The sequence below is a fragment of the Xiphias gladius genome, chromosome 4 (assembly GCF_016859285.1).
Source record: "Xiphias gladius isolate SHS-SW01 ecotype Sanya breed wild chromosome 4, ASM1685928v1, whole genome shotgun sequence".
NCBI lineage: Eukaryota > Metazoa > Chordata > Actinopteri > Istiophoriformes > Xiphiidae > Xiphias > Xiphias gladius.
Genome location: NC_053403.1, coordinates 5,672,820 through 5,693,810, shown reverse-complemented (window position 1 = coordinate 5,693,810; position 20,991 = coordinate 5,672,820). Strand labels below are relative to the sequence as shown.

The window sequence follows — 20,991 nt, the reverse complement described above, 5'->3', positions numbered from 1 at the left end:
AAAGCAGTGGCTGATTATTTTTGGTAATTTACTAAACAGCTAATCGATTAGCAGACTACTTGTGTAAGATCAAATTTTACGTACTGTTGGGTAATTTCTTTTTTTACAATGCATAATATTGTAAATGTTTATATATATAGTACGTAAAATTTTAGTCTTTAAAGCAGCTTTTAACTAAACTCAAATATAGTAAAGTAAAAAGTACAATATTTCTTAGTAGAAGTAGATTTGAAGGTGAAATACTCGGTTGAGGTACAGATTAGACCTGCAACGATTTACTGATTCATCAATTAGTCAATCGACTAATAATTTTGATAATGGAATCGTTTTTGTTATTTTATAAGCAAAAATGCAAACTTTCTGAGATGAGAATCTTGAGCTTTTTCTCTTAATAAATTGTTTTAAATTGAATATCTCGGGGACAATTAAAGATGCCACCCGGGGCTCTGGGAAATTATAATTTTCTGACATTTTACAGACAAAATGATTAATCGATGAAACAATCGGGAGATTAATCAATAATTAAAATAACTGATATCTGCAGCCCTAGTACAGATACCTCAAGTTGGTACTACTCGATTAAATGTCCCTACTTTCCACCACTAGATGATCGTTCTAATTTGTGAGCAGACGCTATTTTTAAATGGCTTTTTTAGACAGAACTGTGATTTCGTCTTATCAGTTCGCTAATTAGAGGAGAGCGCAATTTTGACATAAGCGCGGAGAAAACTTACATTGATTTTAAAGTATCCGGGTTTTCTTGAGGTAAACCTCTACGTTATGTCAAGTACAAACTCGAGCGTAAAACCGGACCCGTGCGAACCCGGTTGGTCAAAGTTGTGAAAGTTAACGGTCCGAGCGCGTCACTCTGACGTCATGCCGACAAAGAGACGTGGCATGCGAACGTTTAAATGATCGGATCCGTTGACTGAGCGTCCCGTCCCCGTCGCCCTGTTTCTCCCAGCACCCCGAGCTAAAAAAAAACAAAACAAAAAACAACCCGCCCGGACCGGAGACATGGCTTCAAATAACGGCTCAGTCGGCAAATGGGAGGTCGTGAAGAAAGGAAAGAAAAATAACAGCTCAGGAGCAGGGAAGAACCCAAATGACAAGAAAACCGGCAGCGGGGGAAGGAAAGCCCTCGGCGAATCTAACCAGCCATCCAGACGTAAGTGAACACGGCCCGCTGTACGCCGCTGCTAGCTGGTCCGTAACCCGTTCACCTCACTGCCAAAGTTGGGATGAAAGGCGAGGGACGGAGCTACCTGGGCAGCTGTATCCACCCTCTAAACTGTCTCATTTTAACATAATCTTTACCGTGACAGTGTCGCGGAACCAGATTGTTCGTAACTGCCATATAATGTCACAAGCTAGCTAGCTTAGCTTCGCGCAGTATTTCCCACGACAGTTAGATGCTGTGCCGTTTTGAGTGGCTGTACTTTACTTTCCCTGGTGACACATAAATTTCAAAATGATAGCTAACTGGCCTTTCTGGGCTATGCGCTCCGGCCACATACAGCCAGAAGGCAGTGCTAGTCAGCTAGCATGTGCAGTTAGCTTGCTAGCAGCCTTTCCAGCAGTGTGTCAACAGAGGCAACGTCATCACTGAGGAGCCACATCTCTGAAGCATGTGTTTTTGTCTTTCTGCTGATGCCACACTTTTAAAATGCATCTCCAGGGGTGTTGTTTCGTGATAGCTGAACTCTATATAAAGTTAGTCTAATGACTCAGGCACCAGCTTACTGCCACTTAGCCTTCAGTGACAGCTGTCACTTCTGACACCTCGAAGCGCGATATAGTAAGGACTAAGAGTGGGAAATATAAATGCCCACATCCCGAATCTAGTTCTGCACTGTTTCAGTATTTAGGTAGATGGTAGCCCTGCATCTGAATTTGCAGAGTTCAGTGTTCTTCACAATAGAACCGAAACAATAATTATCTGATGTAGAGAAAGTGATTCGATTACGGTAATTAATTTTGTCGTTTAAGTCCTTTTCTAAGGACATGCCAAAAATTCACTGATTCCAGCTTTTCTCTTTTTTTATAGTTAATTTGAACAGATTCTTGAACAGTGAAAATAATCATTAGGCCTAACGTGGACAACTCTGCACAGTCCTGTGACAGGTCTGTAGCTGGAGTTGGAGACCATCAAGGCAGGGTTGTGACCTAAAGTTTGCAACTTACCTGGGGTCCGATAACTCCAGGGGCCCTGAATGCTCTAGGCTTACAGTGGGTAAACCATCTAACTTAATTTAAATTTGTTTGGGAATATGCACCACCAAAGCTCAATATTAGCTGACACGATAAGGGACTTAAAATTGTAGTATTCTAGTGTGGAAAAACTGTACGCATTGCTCAGAGAGTGGGAGGGACTGGCGGTTAATAGGGGACCATTTTTAACCAGGGGTCCCCAAGCAAGTTAATCTGCCCATGGAAAACGTCACAGTAACCTTATTAACTGTGACAGTTTACTGTGTGATCATTTCCTTATTTCCTTGTTAACCCACTAGAACATAACTACAGGTGAATGCATGGCAAATTGTTTGGTTTTACATTCAGTAAACCTGGCAGCGACTACCCTCAATTACTAAAGCCTCTCCACAGGTCTGGCTGCTACCTAACTAACGGGTGACAGGAAAGATTAGATCTCACTCTGCCACTGCTATTTGTTTATGCACCAGTTTTATCAGTGGATCAGCCTGTCCAAAGTCTGTCTGATCACAGTTACTGTAGCTGTGTCAGTGAGGAGGTGGCATAAAGGTTTTATCTAAAAGAAATACAATTCACCTTTTGTTATATAACTCTCTAACCACCATAATATTATGTGAGGCGTTTAATCTACATTGCTGTTGACAGAGAGTAAGCTGGCCCTTACTTACCTCTGAAAGTGTGCGAAAGGTTTTCCCAGCTCTACAAATTATTATATTAATGCTGAATTGCAAGAGATGATTAATATTAGCGCACATTCAATGAGCCTTTTTTCCAAATCTCAGTTTGTCCCTTAAAGGTTTCCAACACTTGAATCATGAGACATCTCCTGTTGAGTTTGTGGTTTTAACACATTTAAAATAATCCTCCAGCCTGAATTTCAGCTGGAGGGTTTTGTACTTGTTAGAGCAGGCTTGCAAGTGGTGTCTTAACAAGGAAACACCAGCAAGATGAATTTTACAGTTATGATGTCTGATTTAGTCTGAAACAGTTTTTAACAGTTGAGACTAGACTTATTTGTCATTTACTCCTTCTTCTTCTCTTTTAATCAGGCAAATAAGAGGAGAAATAAATATTTTCCTGAAAGGTCTTCTTTATTCTTGTTCCCTCCAGACTTGGTTCTGGTATATTTTACATACAGACCTTGAGAAGGTCACATTTAAGTCAGCTGATATGATAGCCATGTTTGACTTAACAACATGTCTGAACAAGTTTATAGGATCTGACAATGGTTCTCCTTTCAACAAAAGTCATTATGTCAGACCACAATTTGATCACAGATCTTACTTGCCAGAAAGTTTAGGTCTACCCTCAATGTTGTGGAACGATGTTAGTCTTTGACTGTGTCCAGAGTCACTCCCTAAATACTAAGTGCACTGCATTTACTATCTGCTATTTAGTCTGAATTATAGGGAGCAGTGAATGAGTGAACAAAGGACAGATGTTGGAAACAACCCTGGTGTTTGTTAGCAGAGGGTCTTTATGGTTTGCTGGGGAGTAATCTGAGGAGCTGTACAGTACCCAACATGGTCCTCTTACAGGGACGGACTGGCATGAATTCTCACACCAGCAGAAAAATAGCTGACAGGAATGCTTTACATATAGACACGGAGCTAACAGACAGCAACATAGAACAGCCTGCAGTAAGGCACACTCTGGTCTTCTGATCACATTCCTTTCCTAGTCACTACAGAAATTGATATTTCCAATTTTTGTCTGGCATTATTTGGACTCACAGCACTTGTGTTGTAAAATATTATGCTGGTATTTACTGTAAGGACAACTGAAAAGCAGATAAATGGCAAAAGATATATTAAAAAGAGATACATTTCTTCCACAGAGATCATAAGCATACAGCAGGTTTGACTCTACAGTTTCTGTTAAGTGGAGAAGGACCATTAAATAAACTAAGTGGGGGAAAAACAGGACTTTTTTTACAAAGCTTTTACTTTTACTGCTAAAATTAATACAGTGATATAATCCAGTACATCAGACATTAGTTTTTTTTTTTCCGTCATTAGTTAAGGTACCCTCAAAGTTTGTGGCATGTGTTCCAATTATTTTTTATTTCTATTACTTTGTCCATCCCACTTTAATCAACAAAGGTAGGCTAAATAACAGAAACACCCCTCTGTAAAATTCAATACAGTTCAGCAGCACCACAAAACTGTATCCTCCAAAATGATCATACTGCTGAATCAACAGCTCTCTCAAACTATTTAAATAAAAACTGAACATTATAACTTTCCATGAAGGGTGAATTTCTTACAGGACTGTTTTAGACTGCAATAGTTTTAGCTGGGTGTACTTTATAAACTTAATAAAGTGTCGGTTGCACTCTGCTGAACCTTTTTGGCTCTCAGCAAAGTCCTGAAGGGCCAACTGTCTCAGGGGTTTTCTGTCCAGCTGTGTTCTTAGACACCTGATCCAATAAAGGTCTACTCATCATCATGACAGCTTAATTTCTTCAGGAAGGAACCATCTTCAATAGGAAGTACAGCAGAAAACAAATTATGGTGCCAGATGTTTGACACAGGTCCATCTTTTTAAAATGTTTGCTTGAAGTGGAGAGCTGAATTTGGTACAGTGCATTTGTCCGGACCCTTCATTCTGATTACTCACTGTGGATTAGAGCACGTTAAAAGGAAACCTTACCTGAGTGTTTTGTGTTGTGCTCATAGATGCAGTATACTTTCATGGGAATTGTCATTCATACTGATTTCACAAAAAATCTTTAGCTCCAAACCTAGTTAGCTTGATGTTTCACTTCATGATTTCCTTTTTCTTTTTTCCTTTGTTATGACGGCAGCCTGTCACTTTTCATTTTATGTCACTGTGAAATAATTTTCCGACTGCTGATTATACATTTTTCTGGAGCTTATATTTCTAATTATACGATATCTAATGTTCCTTTTTTCTTTCTTATAACAAACTTTATTTCAGTACCAGATTTATATTGAAGTAATGAGTTATTAAAATGTCAACCTACATCGGGGAGTTTTAAAAGTTTTATTTTTTTTAGTGTGGCAGTGATTCCGCTGATCTGTTACATTGGAGCTAAAACAGTAAAAGCATGATCTCCACTTGACCTAAGCGTGGACTTCAAACAGAATTAAGACTTAAGATAGGAAGTACTGCATATACCAGAGCTGAACCATGGAGGTCTTTAAAAGTAATAAAAAGAATACGAAACTGAATAAATGAAAACACCGTACACCGTTTTTAAGTAAGAAATAACCAATACAAGCTTTTGTTTGTGCCCAACTCATGGACAATAGTTTTATTAATGGTTTGTTTTTTAGTTTCCCCCTTATGTCTTAGCACATTTGTATAAAGTTGAAAGTCTTTCACCATTTCTTACTCACTAGTGTAGTCAGTAGGCTACTGTATGTCACTGTAGCAGATGTCTTCTCATATAAAAAGCTGCCTCTGGAAATGAGCAACTTCCTGACACTTATGGATGTCTGTTTTGTAATAATAGACATGGACACCTGGTCAGATTAACTTATTCTCAGCTTTCCATACTTTCCTCACTGTTCAGCTCTGGTAATGCTTACTGAGCTGAATCATTCACAGAGATGAAAACTTGGCTTTAGTGTGACAAAATGTCTGCTTGTTGTGGTGGACTTATTTCAGTTCAGGGAAGTGAAGAAAAATTCTGACTGACGTACTTCTGAATGGGGAAGTTATGGCGATTGAATCAGTTGGAGAAGTACTGGACGCTGTGATGAAATTAGCATTTTCTTTATCACCGGTGGTGTGCCGAAGGACACACAGAGACCAGATATAGATTTAGGTTTCTCAGCAGCATGTTCAGCTGAATGATCAGTGAGCAACTGGTGACCTCTGTCAACAACTACTCAAGTTTGTGGGTGGGTCTGATGGGGAATTCTTGTGTGCAGCCGTGTGGACCCAAAGTTAAATACTGTTAATGTCTTTGCTGCATGAATATGGGTTAGAGTGTTATGGAGAAGCTTCCTCTTGTATTCTGTGTGTTTTAGTTGAGAGTTTAACTGTCTTGTGGTAGTGCTAGTTAAAGCATAAGATCGGCAATATTTTGAAAAGATTTAAACCAACAGTGTATTTATCCTACTAGCAAGTATTGTCTGCGTATGTATAGTTTATTCCTCTATGTCGTAGAACTCTTTCATTAAGAATATTAAAAAAAAGCACTGATGACCCAGACTTTGGCACGGGGTGACATTTTTCTTCATTGCCATAAACATGAACACTGTAGTTCATTTAGACTCAATCCATATTAATCCCTGACTGAAAAATCGTCTCCAACAAATGTACTATTTCCTCTTGTTTGAGTAACATTTACTGCTACAGTAAAGATGGTAAACAGTTGTGTTATGAAGTTATTTAAGTTTTACATATTTGTGACCTGTTTATAAAGACTTACTTACTTATAAAAGTATTTTAAGAATATGAATGATGCCAGCCTCATCCTTTCAGAGTCTTTCACATCCTTGGAATAAAAAATTTAAAGTTCTGGGGAATACCAGATTGCCAGAATTTTTGAAATTGAAAACAGGGTTGTTTTAACATTTAATGTTAGAATTACTGCCTAAAATATCCAGTAGTGGGAACCTCAGAACAAAAATATTTGTATTGGCCATGGAAACTCAAATTTGTCTGAGCTCTAATATGAAGAGTGGTTCAATGCAGTTGAACTGAACGTAGTTTGCATACAAGGGGGTTTTAACAAGTAACACACGGGAAGACTTGAAATGCTACTGGTTCTTAACTCTATGCCTCTGTGAATTATAATGAGTGTTGCATGAATATTGTCTTGGATAGTAACAGCCCATTACGCAAGCCATGGAGGGAGGGTGGAAGGGATAAGTAAGGCACTGAATGTGCAGTAACCGGGGAGGGCAATGCCATGATTTCATGGATTAACTTGATTTTCAGGACACAGGAACGATAGAAGAAAGTGTTATAGAAGACCAAAGAAGTTTGAAAAGAGGCTGCATTCTAATTAGGTACAGTTTCTCATATCTGTATAGAGCTGTGCCTACTCACAGCTGCCTTGTTTCTTTCAGCGCCCCTGAAGATGTCAGAGACTCTGTATGACGGCTTCGAGAAGATGGGGAAGAAACAGAACAAGGAGCAGGTTCCACCACCAGCTGAGCCTCAAAACAAGAAGCCCTCATCGAGTAAACCATCCAAGAAATCACACTCCAGCAATACAGTCACCCCTGCAACTCATAAGACCCTCGAGGAAGCCTTCAAAGCTGTGAGTAATGCACATTCCTACGATTTTTGTCCTGATAAGCTATATCATATCAGGGCATTAGAAAACTACCTGGTTGTTGAGAAATTTTACATTAAGATTTGTTTAAAATCTAAAGCCATGTATGATTCCCTAAACAGAGCTGGTCATTCTTAAGGATTTGGATGTTTTGAAGATTCTGTGTGTGCTCTTTGCCCCAGACAAACTAGTTTTTGCTAAAATGTTAGATTAAAAATGATAATTTATCATCCTCAGTACCGGTATAAGAATTTGGCTGATATTTGTCCGTGAATTAAAGACAAAAATAAATGAATGTGTCTTTTGTAAAACTTCTCTAAGCTGTAAACTTCTTCATACAAACACAGAAACAATGCAGCGTTGATAGCCAACTATCACATGCTGAAACACAGTCTCATCTTTGCATAATGAATGTGTTGTTTCCGAGTATACAGACTTGATGTATTCCCTGTCTTCTTCCCTCTTTTTTTTTTTTAGCTGGATGTTGGGGACCTGAAGCAGCAGTTGGCTCGCAGTCAGACTCTGTTTCCAGAAAACCCGTCAGTCTGGGTCAAAGACCTGGCAGGATACCTCAACCTTAATCTGACTGTGCCAGAGACTGAGCCCACACTCAGTAGCTATGCTCATGGTTGGTCAAAATAAGACTTTTTTTTTTTTTTTTTTTTTTTTTTTGATCAAACTCCAAATATGCAAAAAAAATATGATGCATTTTTCAATATAGCCTATTAGTTTCATTGCTCATTTGTCAACAAACTGTCTGATATTCAAAGTTTTCTGCACTGACACTTTGCACTTATCAAATGTCAGCACTTATCTCATATCCACCTTTTCTGCCTTTTTCTTCCCCCAGACTACCCGTACTGCCTTACAGGGAAAGAGCTGAGGGGCGTGATCAAAGGCCTCATCGGACGTTGCAGCGACAATCTGCCAGAGTTCTTTGACCACTGTCTTTACGCTATGCTCAGGGAGCTGGACAGACAGTCAGGTAAATGCAAGAGCTTACATGAAGAGGTGGAAGCGGTATGGGCACCATCCATCTCGTCTTTTGCTCTCATCAGTGTCACTATATGTATCTTCAGTGTTATTTCCAATGTAGAATTAGGTACTTTTAATGAAAAGATGAGCAGATTTTGAGCTTTGGCTCCCTTCTGCAATGCTTAAAGTTTGTAATTAATCATGGATAATTTGTCAGGTCAGTTGACAATAAGACAGCAGGGAAACAAAAATGTAGTTACTGCATTTTTGTATAGAGCAATGAAATCTTCAGCCACTGTCTGGACTCTCCATCAAATCAGTATTTCATCTTGATTTTAAGGTCAGAATATATGGGAATCAGCAGGGACAAAGTTAAAGAACAGACAAAACACCATACTTTAAAAACACCCAACAGCTTTTTCATTTTTTTTTACAGGAGAACCACTGCATGGCTACAGAGTTTGCATCCAGGCAATCCTACAAGACAAACCCAGAATAGCCATCCAAAACCTGCCAGACGTGAGTGTGTGTGTGTGTCTGACCTTGAGTCCTGGAGATAACCGTAACGTAACGTAACGTAACGTAACGTAACCAATTGTACAACTGCCAGTGGCTTTTTCAACTTGTAAACTGATCAGCCAACCAACTGGTGTGTGGACTGGCAGTTTCTGTTCTGTTGTCCAGTGTAATGGAGGATTTGTCTTTTGCAATAACTTTGCAATAATAGGTTGTAATTACCCCTCTTTTTCCCTTTTCCTTCCTCCTCTAGTATTTGGAATTATTGCGATCAGTTCAGAATCGTCCAGTGAAGTGTTTGACTATCATGTGGGCTCTGGGACAAGCAGGATTTTATGACCTCAGCCAGGGACTAAGAGGTAACAGACAGTCAATCACTTACCCAATGAATTTACATACATTCTTACACAACTACTGAGCCATCCCTTAGATATGTAGACAAAGTATTTCATCGTCCTCAGAACTGTACTACTGCTAGTCTGTCCTTTCTCCCACTTTCCCAACAATTTGTGTTTGCAGAAATTCTGGGTTGGGGTTTAATGAAGCAATAGTGCACATTAGAGCAGAAACCCATCCACTGACAGCCTTTCGGGAAGCTTGAACACATGGTTACTTCAAAAACTCACCAGTTCTTTGACTGATATTTGTTGAGGTTTTGTGGTGAGAGAGTCAGCATTGAGGCGGTTGTCAGTATGTGGGCATGGGAGGATGAATGTTCTTGGAAGATTACATAATAACACTCACGTGCAAAATAAGGCTATTGGGTACCATTTGGCTCCCTTAAGGCAAGGAAACACACAGTTGATTCACTCTGAATTTTGCAAAAGTTTGCAAAGGCAGTTAGCAAAGCTACAAATGCAAGATGTTCTGCACATTATCTTTAAATATTTAAGCAGAGTAAAACACCAGGACTGGCTTCGTAAAAATGTGAGGGAAAAGTCTGTTCGGGAACACTCTAATCTTGTCAGGAATTTAAAAAGCATTCAGGTGTTTGTTGTTTGAGCCCAAGACTGACTGGGAAAATGTACAAGACTTGACCTGATATTTAAATATATCTATTGTAATATATTTTACACTGGGGGGGTGGGATCAAGTGTGATACGGTATATAACAGTGTATCACAGAGTATTTGAGGGAATATTCAATACACAGCAGAAATGCCTGCTGGGCTCCCGACATGCTGCTTTTCATCATGTTGGATAACTTTGAGATTTGTTTCACCGTGTTACTAAGATAATGAAGCCATATTTTACTGGCTGCTGTTAATATGTGCTTTTTTTAATTTTTAAAAGGGAGAGCTGAAAAGGCCCACTGTTGACGCATTTAATGCCAGAACCAAACATTCCTCTGGTATGAGATGAATCAAGTGCTTTGTTTGTGTTTCAGTGTGGCTGGGTATCATGCTTCCTGTGCTCGGAGTGAAGTCCTTGTCCGCATATGCCATTGCCTACCTGGAGCGACTTGTCCTGTAAGTCTGCCTGAGAAATATGAGGATTGTTTTATTTTATGCTTTACTTAGGTACTGTAAAGTACAACAAAAACTTTCTCTTCTCTTGACTACACCTATCTGCACCATCCACATGTGTGACTACCATTGTCTTTCCTAGATATAATATGATTAACATTCATCTGAAAAAATAGTCCAAAGTTAAGATTATTATTATTTCTGTGTCCCCATGATCTTGCTTTTCTTTAAATTTTTGTTGTTCTTCTTCCAGACTTCATGCAAACCTGACAAAGGGATTTGGCATCATGGGCCCTAAAGATTTCTTTCCTTTACTGGATTTTGCTTTCATGCCCAAGAACGCCCTGTCACCAAGGTGAATCTAAACTAATGTAAACTCTGCTGCACAGTCATGTCAATTTTACTTTTATTCCTTGTTGAATAATCTCATTTGGACAGCATGATTACATAGTGTAGGAATAAGTGGATGTAGAAAATGGATGGTTGAGAATTTTGCCCGGATCCTTAAGCCACAATTATACCAAAAACAAACAACTACAAGACATGAGTTTGAGAGAGGACGAGTGACTGTAGTTGATTTGTGTATGCAGTGAAGCACTGGAGGTCTCTGAAGATTACTATTTATGTAGACCTTGGAGATTCTTAATGTCATGTTTTTTATTTTTTATTTTTTATTCTCTGGTCACTTTTCGCATTTGGCAAACATCCATTTCCAACTGTATAGTTTCCAATCTTCTTTAAAGCAATGTGAAACTGCTGACAGTCCATCGTCATTTTTGAATGATGGACTGTCACACTGATCTTTTCCTACAGCTGTATATGACCTCAACTTGATGAGGGTTCACTGGTTGTTTTACCTCCCAAAAAAATTAATAAACCCATTTTTGTTTGTGTTCAGTCTGCAGGAACAGCTGAGACGTCTGTATCCTCGACTTAAAGTCCTTGCATTTGGAGCCAAACCTGAGAGCACCTTACACACATACCTGCCATCCTTTCTGTCCAGAGCCACACCGCACTGTCCGGATGACATGAAGAGAGAGGTAAGACCCACATATGTACACACGGGTACTTGTGGTAGAATTTATACCGATCTTTACAACATAGTACTAATGCTACAAAAGTCTGAGTTTAGTTCAGCTCAGTGGAGCAGCATAAATAATTTTGATAAGAGACCTATCATACAGTATGTTGTTATAGTTAATAGTTGTTAATAGGCCCATTATGGTGACCAGCGTCATGAACAGTCCAAGATATCATATTGGCAAATGGCTAAGCTTGAAAGGAAAGTACTGTAACACTGTTTATAAACAGCCACTAGTCTGGAAGTGGTGTCAGACTTTCGGACCCCACTGTGTGTATTACACATTTCTGGGACCACTTTCGTCTTTGCATTTATTGAACACTTGTAGCACTGTGTTGGTCTCACAATTATGTTGTTCTTTATACTGTAATTGTTGCTGCAGTTTTTACTTCTTCAGACTTTCCCCTTCTCCATGCATTTAGGCCAGGTTGTGCTAGAAATCCCTGTTTTGCTTCTTTGTATTTGTTCCAATGGATAACTACACTAAATGTTTTAACTGACAAATTTTATCTCCAGCTCAGCTGTAAGTATCTAAAACATCAAAAGCTTACCTGAGTTTTTATTGTCAGTCTCTCAGAAATAAAAGGACAATGTCTTGACCATTTTCTTCAACTACATTAAAATCATACTAATATAATATAGCTACAGGACATTTTTATGGGTAGGATGTGGTCTTGATGTGCTGCTGCTGTCGCTGTTGAGTTTTCATCTACTAAAAAAACCCACCACTTCATGGTTCTCTTAGAGTTGGGGAAAAAAAACATTGTGTGGAATGTGGCGTTTCAAAAATGGTTTTATCTCTTAAATCATCATTCTCTCTCTCTCTCTTCTTCTTTTATGTTTCTTGCAGCTGCTCAACAGTATGACAGAGTGTTTGTGTGTGGATGTACAAAGTCTTGGAGTGTGGAGGCAGCTCTACACCAAACACTTACCCCAGTCCAGGTGAGTGACACAGACTTAACAAATGCATCTTGCTCGTCATACACTGATTTTAAAACTTTGATAAAATTTTCAAATGAAGCTTTTATGGGTTGAACTTTTTTTTTCTTTTAAATTGTGAAAATGACAAAGCAAATAGTCAATTCTTGACACTCTGTAGTAGAAGCACAAGTTATATTTTAATTCTCTGGTTATACAAAAATGAGTTTATACTAAAACTTATGCTACTAAATCAGATATATGGGGCCTATGGACATATGAGGATGTGGTTAAGATTATGAAGCTGACCGTTCATTTCTCTGTTTTCTTTTTCCAGTCTGCTGTTGAATCATTTATTAAAGTCCTGGAATATCCTGCCACCAAAGGTATGACTCCTGCCATGACATCACTTGGTTTTTAAACCGAACTCAAGTCCCTGGAAATTCTGTAATTAAAGCATTAGGGCAAGTTTATACTTCTGCTGACATAGAGATAAACTGCCGTAGGAATCAAGCCTAAATCGGTGCAATGCAGTAGGGAAGATTAAAGAATAAAGAAGTCAAGATGATTTATTTATAGAGCACATTTAAAAAGAACAAACGTTGACCAAAGATTAATTTTATTGATGATTACACTCAAATAAAAGCAGACATAATTAAGAGGGTGTAAGTAAATTCATAATAGCAGAGAATATATGGACAAAACCATAGAAACGCAGCAGCATTGCAGAGATAAAAAATAAGTAAAAGCAAACAAAAAACAGTGTGACAAGTCATATTTTTTTCATGATGACCATTAAAAGGCTTTAAAAAAAAAAAAAAAAGAGAGAGAGATGGGTCTTAAATGGGTTTTAAAGATACCAGTGTCAGGGGAAAGATCAACAGTGTTTGTGGTGGAGAGGTGTAAACGCCTCTTTAATGCCTAACTAGCATTTTAAATCATCTTGTACTTGACTGCTGTGCTGTATTTTCCATCTTTAGCTGCGGAAGAACCTTGAAGAAACGATCCAGTCGTTCAGAGTGACCAATGAGGAGATGAGAGACACCATCGAATCTCAGGACCTTCAGGAGTGCAATAACCTGTGCCAGGTGGGACAGACACAGTGACTGCAAAAGCTGAGTTTAGCCACTAAGCATATTTGATCCCAGGCTTTTTTTGAAATTCTGTCAGTGGTTTGAAATTGATTACTTAATGATTAAAACTTTGTTGAGTATCGCAATTTAATCCAAAAGGTAGTCTACTTAGTCCGAGGTTTGGTATAAGATCAAATTTGACATCAAACGGTATATTTCAAGAAAATGAAGCACTTACCTACTCCATATCATCACATGGACTTATAGAGAGCCTTTTAATTTGACTTCAACCTATAGGTTTATTTCATTTACTTTATATTATAAATAAATAAAGTAATTATACTGTAAATATACCTTACAATCAATGTACAATTGTATGCATTTCGTTCAGTTTTGAATTGAAAAGAAGTACATACAACTGTACTGTGGTATGTTTATTAAAAAAAAAAAAAAAAAGTTTGGGCCCCCTGCTAAGTCAATACTTAGTAACCATAAGTAAAGCATGTTTAGATCCACCCACAGATTTCCAGCGACGTTCAGGTCAGGGGACTGTGAGAGCCGCTCCGAAAGCTTCAGCTTGTGTTTCTTGAAGAATTTAATGGTGGATTTTGAGGTTTGCTTTGGATCGTTGTCCTGTTGTAGGAGCCAGCTTCTTTTCACTTTCACTTCCTTGACTGACCGCAGGACACTTGCATCCAGAATTTTCTGATATTTAGTGGAATAAAATCTTTCCCTCTATCCGTGCAATGTTTCCCGTGCAGCCGGCTGCCACACAGCACCAAAGAGTAATATTTCCACTCCCATGTTTAACAGTTGGCAAAGTGGGGGTTAGTGAGTACTGACAAACTTTTGCACATGCCACAATCACAGTTTAATTTTTTTCTGTTTTTCAAGGGCATGTAACAAAAAATGTCAGGGACCAGGGACAGTGCATTAACATTTGAAGAAAGGCATTTTGTTTTTGTTTTTTTTTTTTTTAATGTCTGTTTTCTACAGGGGCCATATTTACTTCCTATCAGTTCAAAAATCATTCTAATATGGCATAAACCCAAGGGTGCTCAAACTTATCAAACACTTAGATTGTCAGACACAGAAATAGAAATTTGTATTTTGCTCATTGTTTGCTTTTTTGTCTCCAGAATCTGCAGGTAAAGATGCGCGGCCACGGGTTCCCCTGGTCCAGACTGCTCATGGTTCTGTTTGTGTTTGCTGCCGGCTTCATCGCACACGACGTCAGATCTCATGGCTCCTTCACAGGTCTGTCTGAGTCCTGCTCACCCATCGCAGTCACAAGTCTTTACATTTATGGCAGAACCTGCACAGCTGTTTGTTTTTGAAGTCTTTTAATGGTTTTTGTGTGTTTTTCAGATTCCACCACAGCCAGTTATCTGCGCAATTCAGGGGTCACAGCTGTATCTCAGCAAGCCTGGGGCAAAATAACGGTCTACTCAAAACAGGGCTTCAGGTATGACCTCCCCCTCAAACATTCATCCTCAATCCAATACAACTGTTGTGCCATAAAGTCTTATTTTTTTTATTTTATGTTTTTTTTTAAATAATACCTGTAATGTCAACTGGTGTTATTGAAATTATATGTTTTAGCACCGAGGTCATAGTCAGTGATGGTGTTGTACTGGACTGCCTTATATTCAGAGGTGTTTCTAATATTCCGCCCCCCTCATGTTGGTAAAGACAGCTCTCAATATAACGTCCAGTTCACCACCAACTTGACCCAGGACATAAGTAATAAGTAATACAATAAACATAAAACTGAAACCGAACATTATGAGCTTTGTAAAGACAGATGTCATGGCAGAGCATGTGTGCTGGATTGCATCAGAGTTATACTGGTGTGCCTAATAAAGTGGCCACTGTGTGTATACAGTATAATATAGCTAAAAAGCTTAACTACATTTACAAGAGTGCACAGATAGTTAATAGCAATAGTAAAATATCCCACAACAAGTTATTCAAACAGGACTGCAAATTTAAAAATTTGGCTAAAATGTACTGGATGTAAATGAGTGTCAAGTTTCACTCTGCAATGGAAACGATGATTGACAATCCTAACAACAGGTTTTCTCAATGCAACTATGTAAAACTTTGGTTTTGTTCTCAGAGCACTAAATAATTTTAACTTCACTGACCCAATGACCAAAGGGTCCGTGACAAATCTTTAAACTCTTTATATTTATAAAAACTTTCAAAGCTAATAAACTGTTCAACCTGTGTTTTTTTTGCGTTTTCTGTAGCTGGTTGGAGACAAACACTCCTTATTATTACTCTGAGTGTGCGCGGGTCCTGGAGCCACTAATGGAACAAGGTTTGGAGAGGACCAAAGCAGCAGCCGTCTTCATCTCGGAAAACACCACACAGTTTATCCTCTGGGTCAAAGAAAAGACGCCGCTGGTCATAGAATGGGTAAGACTGCGTGCAAATGAAGGAAAAACTGTCACTTGCTGATGTTTAATGTGTAATGGCTACTATATTCCTCTTTTTTCTTTTTTTTTTTTCTTTGCTCAGGTGAACACCAACACTCCAGACAGTGTGTTCCAGGTGTTGGCATATCTGAAGGAGCTCCTCCTCCTCCTCCATCAGAACTACATCCTGCCAGCGCTGGCCCACGTATCCGACCTGCTACACCGGGCATGGACCAACCTACAGGACTCCTGCAAGTCAGTGCTCTCACGCTTCCTTTTCACTTGGCTTTAACATTTACTAAGCACCCGAGTTTTTCTTAATGTGAGCTGGCAGGATTACATTTATAAAAAGTGTGGCAGGAGCTGGTGGCACCAGGTGATTATTTCAAACCTAGTTATGATGTCGGTGTTTACAAAGTGGAGACTTGTGCATCACTGAATTAAAAAAGGTTACAACACATAACTAGTTCTTACATAGAGAGTAGTTGTCACTAAATGTCAGTACCCAATGAATCTCAGGTGTAACTGCTGTTGCGGTTACCTGAACTAAAAGACAAAACAAATGTTAGCTTGATAATATGTAGTAAGTTAAGTTATGTTGCTGTACTGACTCCTTGTTTCCCTGTAACTAATTTGCAGATCACAAATTTTTTTTACCTGCTAAGACATTTCTAATGTTTTAATAGAGCAGCCCAATTTAATAAATCACTACTTTGAAATTGGCCAGTACCTGCACAAACAGACAACTAGTGACAGATTTACAGGTAGCTGGTGCAAACCAATCCAAAATTATTTTTGGTTTTACTCAGAGCACCTTTAAATGATGTGAGGTGTAGGAAAGACTGCCAAAAACCAATTTTTCCTTGTCTTTTTTCTTTTAGCGGTGAGGTGTCAGTGTCATGTCTGCAGGGCCACGCGTTGTCCTTCACCAACTCAACGTGGCAGCTGCTCCAACACGCAACCTCCGCCGTCAAGACGTGGGCTCAGGAGCTTCTGACGCGAGCATGATAACACAACAACAGATGCTGACTAATTTACACACACGCAATATAAACACAATAAATTATATATATATATACACAAACCCACACTCACTGACCCGGTGTGAGGCTGCCTGTCAGTGCATCGGCTCCTCTCTAAAGCCATGATTGGACACTGTAGGGGGTCAGACAAACTCACTCAAAAGGACCCTTCTGTCTCTGTCTCTTGTTTTGGCTAAATTTTAATCAATCAGTTTGCTGTTGTATAAATGTTTTTTTTTCTACAAATCCTTTTTGTCACTGCTGGATGCAGAGGTCGTCTCTTTCTTTCTCCCTTAGTTTTCTACTGCAGATTTCAGACGTTGCTTTAACAAATTCTGTAATTTATAGAAAATGTAGGTTTGTAGATGATTTATAAACCATTTTTATTTAAAAATATACATAAACAAAATTTAAAAACCAAAAAAAAGTGTTATGGGAAAACTTGGCAAAGGGCAGGGGAAAGAGCAAAAAAGATTCCAGACTCAAAGACCTCATCAGTTAAACTCTGAGGGCCACTTCATCTCCCTCCACTTTGTCCTGTTCACTGTGAAGTCAGATCAGATGTATTATGGTTGTGTGTTTGTGCGTGTGACAGGCTGAATAAAGCCTCCGTCAAGCCTTCAACAGGCCAGATATCGTGGGGAAGGGGTCACATCTGCCGGTGGATTGACTCCCTCAGAAGATTTGGACTTGACAGCATGAATCCGGGTGGGACAAAAGGAGTCTCATTTCAGTCCAAAAAGGTCCAGAATACATCTACTAACTGTCTCTCTTGCACATCACCTTGTCTTGTCTTTGCTGCTTTATTTTTCTCTCCCGTTTCTCACCTCTTTTCCTCTGCCATCAGCAGCTGGACACCTGAGCTAAAATCAGCACTGCAACTGTGTTCTTATACTTGAAGGCTGATGATATTCTGTTTGTGCGTGTGTCTGTGTGCGTGGGTCTGAGTGCATGGTCCAACGTGTTTGTTCTCTATAACGGGAGCCCGATTAACCCTGTGCCAACATCCTCCTTTATGCTGAAATACGACTCAATGAAGATGAACCCCTCCTCTCACAGGCTGATTCACTAACCTCTCCCAGTAAAACAAGATGTTTGGAAGGATATGGCAACGACTAATGTCTTTGTAATGTAAATGATTTATAATAAAGATTTCAACCCCATTCACGGTTTGTTTTGAATTAATTAATTTGTCTTTTACTGGCAAGAATAGTGCTTCAGAAAACAATCCCACCATAAGGCCCAGTTGCAGTGGTAGTTGTTCTGGAGATTTTCACCGTATCACATGATCTTCAATTATTATTTGAATTTGCAGAGTTGTTACAGAAATCTTTTTTTTTTTTTTTTTTTTTCTTGGAACTTTAAAGATAAAAACAGTTTCATGACAGGTTTGTTGGTGGTTTTTCACGAAAGCTCCAAAATGGCAACTGAACAGACCTTGTTGTGCCATTGTTGTCGCCACTGCTGTTTCTAAGGTAAAGAATGACCTCTCAACCTCTAGACGACATTAAATACTATCAACACAGATGCCTAAAACGTATCTCCAACGTTTCATTTTGTTATGAAACGAAAGTACGAAGTAGGTCCTGCAATAGATGCATTTAGGGCCCTGGTTTATGGTGGAACTCTGTGTCAAAATCTAGGTTCAAGACTTTATTGTACAAATCCCTAAATAAAGTTGTCATGTCAAATCACGTCTCTGGGTATGAAGCTGCAGTGAGTGAGCGTGGTGTGTGTACTGTATTGAGTGTGGTAGTGTACTGTATTTGGACCCCCCCCCCCAACCATGCAGCATAGTAGCAATGATCCAGCGCTGGAGAGGGCGCAGGGCTGAATGAGGTGAAAATTACAGTAAAAATTTTACTCGGATGTTTGAAACAGGCTTTGCATAAAAATGCACGGAACAGAAACGACCCAGGAGTTGCCCTGAAACACGATTCACGCACAGTTGAGCTGAAATCTGAAATGAGGCAGGGGTTGTAGTCCCCGCCCCTGTGCCGTATAGATGGGTGCGAATGTTTACTGTTAGGAATTTTATTTTCAAAGTAGATGACCGGCCCCTTCGATAGCTCAGTTGGTAGAGCGGAGGACTGTAGAGTGTAATACATAAGACATCCTTAGGTCGCTGGTTCGAATCCGGCTCGAAGGAGGTGAATTTTTTTTCCCATTCTTTCTCCGATCTTTAAAATGTAAATACGAGGTGGTTTAGCCAAACGAGTGCTAACCCTAATCCTCACGTTTGTTTTTTTTTTACTTTAAAACGTTGATATTTCCATTCTGTATCTTCTCTCTATAAAGTATCTTCCAAACCTCCTAAAACCACACGTACTCTTCGGCTGTGGATCGACAATAAGTGATGACGTCAAGAAATGTGGGGACATCGCGGGGGATTAGCTCAAATGGTAGAGCGCTCGCTTAGCATGCGAGAGGTAGCGGGATCGATGCCCGCATCCTCCAGTGTTTTTCCTTTTCCTTCGTGAGGAAGTGATTTAACCCTCTCTTGCTTTCCTTTTAAACGCCTTACAAGACGCCGTCACGCCAAGATGACCTCTGCCCAGCTGGTGAGTTAGCTGTACTTCCTGTCATTTTCGCGTGTTGCTTGGGTAACGCCCGGACAGGATGTCCGACAAAACCATGCGAGGGGTGTGACATGCGTGACACACTCGCCGGATATTCCATATATGGCATGCTGCGAGGGCAGTACCACGGGGGATTAGCTCAAATGGTAGAGCGCTCGCTTAGCATGCGAGAGGTAGCGGGATCGATGCCCGCATCCTCCACTTGTTCTTTTCCCTGCTCTATAAAAATGCGAGCATAACCAAAAACACGAAAAAACAAAAAACGCAGCACTGCAATGACTCACACTAATTTACATTAGTTTGGAGTTTTTATTGACGACAATGGACCAATAAAATAATCCTGCTTTCTACTCGGAATTAAGCTTTTTTGTATCTTTTCAAACGAGATTTATTCCTTTATAAGACGCCAAAAAAGTTGCCTAATGCATTTTGTGAATGCTTAAATATCTGAAATCAGTTGTATGCAAAAAATCCCATCAACCACGACCTTTGGCCGACCCGCAATTTAAATATGGCGGCTCGGAAGATGACTCATAATGGGGGATTAGCTCAAATGGTAGAGCGCTCGCTTAGCATGCGAGAGGTAGCGGGATCGATGCCCGCATCCTCCAATTTATTTCATTCTCCACAGTATTATTGTTGTTTTCTTTTAATCTTTTAATAGTGTATATCCATATTCTAAATAAACATAAACATTGGAGATCAGAATCATAACAGACTGAAAATTGAAGTAAATTAACTAAATTGAAGAAAATTTAGTAGGATAACGTGAGTGAAACAACTTAAAATTTTATTAAATGTTTATAAATGCAAAGCACCTCATGGAACTGGCTTGCAACTGGACAGTCCTTCAGTCACTGTCGGACAAACACCACTCTGCCCCTCCAAAGGAAGGGAAGTAGGAGCATCAGCATTTTAGACCTGCGGGTTGTCCAGAGGCATTCACGGTGTAGATGTGCTGATGTTGCCACCTACAGTGGGGAAAAGAAATAGCCGCTACAATTTTAAAAACACACAACCTGCAGGCCAGTGGTGCAGTTCTTAGTTTTTAAAAAGTACTGTTTGTGTTTAACGGTTTACTGTAAACCTGCGACATGTGTTGAAACTGTGTTGAAGAGGTGTTCTGGAGGATGCAGTTTGTGCTGCTGTTGATACGAGAGGTGTGTCTGTAATTGAGCCTACCGTCATTGAGTTGAATGGAGTCCACAAAATAACAGGAACACCTGCCATCATAACACAACAGCACCACAAATTGCAGCCTCCACAAATGATCACACCGTTGAATCAACACCTCTTTAACGCAGTTTGGACAAAAACTCAACATTACAACCTTCACAAAGCAGGATTTATTGCAGGACTGTTGTATTAGACTGCTTTTGTTTTAGCTGGGTGTACTTGGTGCATATCTGGCTGGTCTAGACTGATGCTGCTGTAATATTCCTCATCTGTCGTGGAACTGGTACTGCAGGTCCAGCAT

The 20,991-nt window shown here is 39.5% G+C and overlaps 1 protein-coding gene and 4 non-coding genes across 5 annotated transcripts; all 5 read left to right on the top strand.

Annotated features, from left to right (window-relative positions):
• The first annotated feature begins 870 nt into the window (after nucleotides 1-870).
• On the top strand, nucleotides 871-18,098 carry tmem214 (transmembrane protein 214). The gene is made up of 17 exons (XM_040125812.1): nucleotides 871-1,168; nucleotides 7,257-7,450; nucleotides 7,943-8,093; nucleotides 8,316-8,450; nucleotides 8,877-8,959; nucleotides 9,210-9,315; nucleotides 10,343-10,424; nucleotides 10,675-10,776; nucleotides 11,320-11,461; nucleotides 12,353-12,444; nucleotides 12,758-12,806; nucleotides 13,401-13,508; nucleotides 14,633-14,750; nucleotides 14,862-14,958; nucleotides 15,746-15,914; nucleotides 16,017-16,168; nucleotides 16,795-18,098. The coding sequence occupies exons 1-17, from the start codon at nucleotides 1,018-1,020 to the stop codon at nucleotides 16,919-16,921; spliced, it is 2,058 nt and encodes a 685-aa protein (XP_039981746.1). The 5' UTR covers nucleotides 871-1,017; the 3' UTR covers nucleotides 16,922-18,098.
• An 896-nt stretch (nucleotides 18,099-18,994) lies between these two features.
• On the top strand, nucleotides 18,995-19,084 carry trnay-gua. The gene is given in 2 exon segments: nucleotides 18,995-19,031; nucleotides 19,049-19,084. It is a non-coding gene; the product is annotated as a tRNA-Tyr (tRNA).
• A 235-nt stretch (nucleotides 19,085-19,319) lies between these two features.
• On the top strand, nucleotides 19,320-19,392 carry trnaa-agc. Its single transcript has one exon. It is a non-coding gene; the product is annotated as a tRNA-Ala (tRNA).
• A 250-nt stretch (nucleotides 19,393-19,642) lies between these two features.
• On the top strand, nucleotides 19,643-19,715 carry trnaa-agc. Its single transcript has one exon. It is a non-coding gene; the product is annotated as a tRNA-Ala (tRNA).
• Nucleotides 19,716-20,052: 337 nt separating this feature from the next.
• trnaa-agc lies at nucleotides 20,053-20,125 on the top strand. Its single transcript has one exon. It is a non-coding gene; the product is annotated as a tRNA-Ala (tRNA).
• Nucleotides 20,126-20,991: the final 866 nt, after the last annotated feature.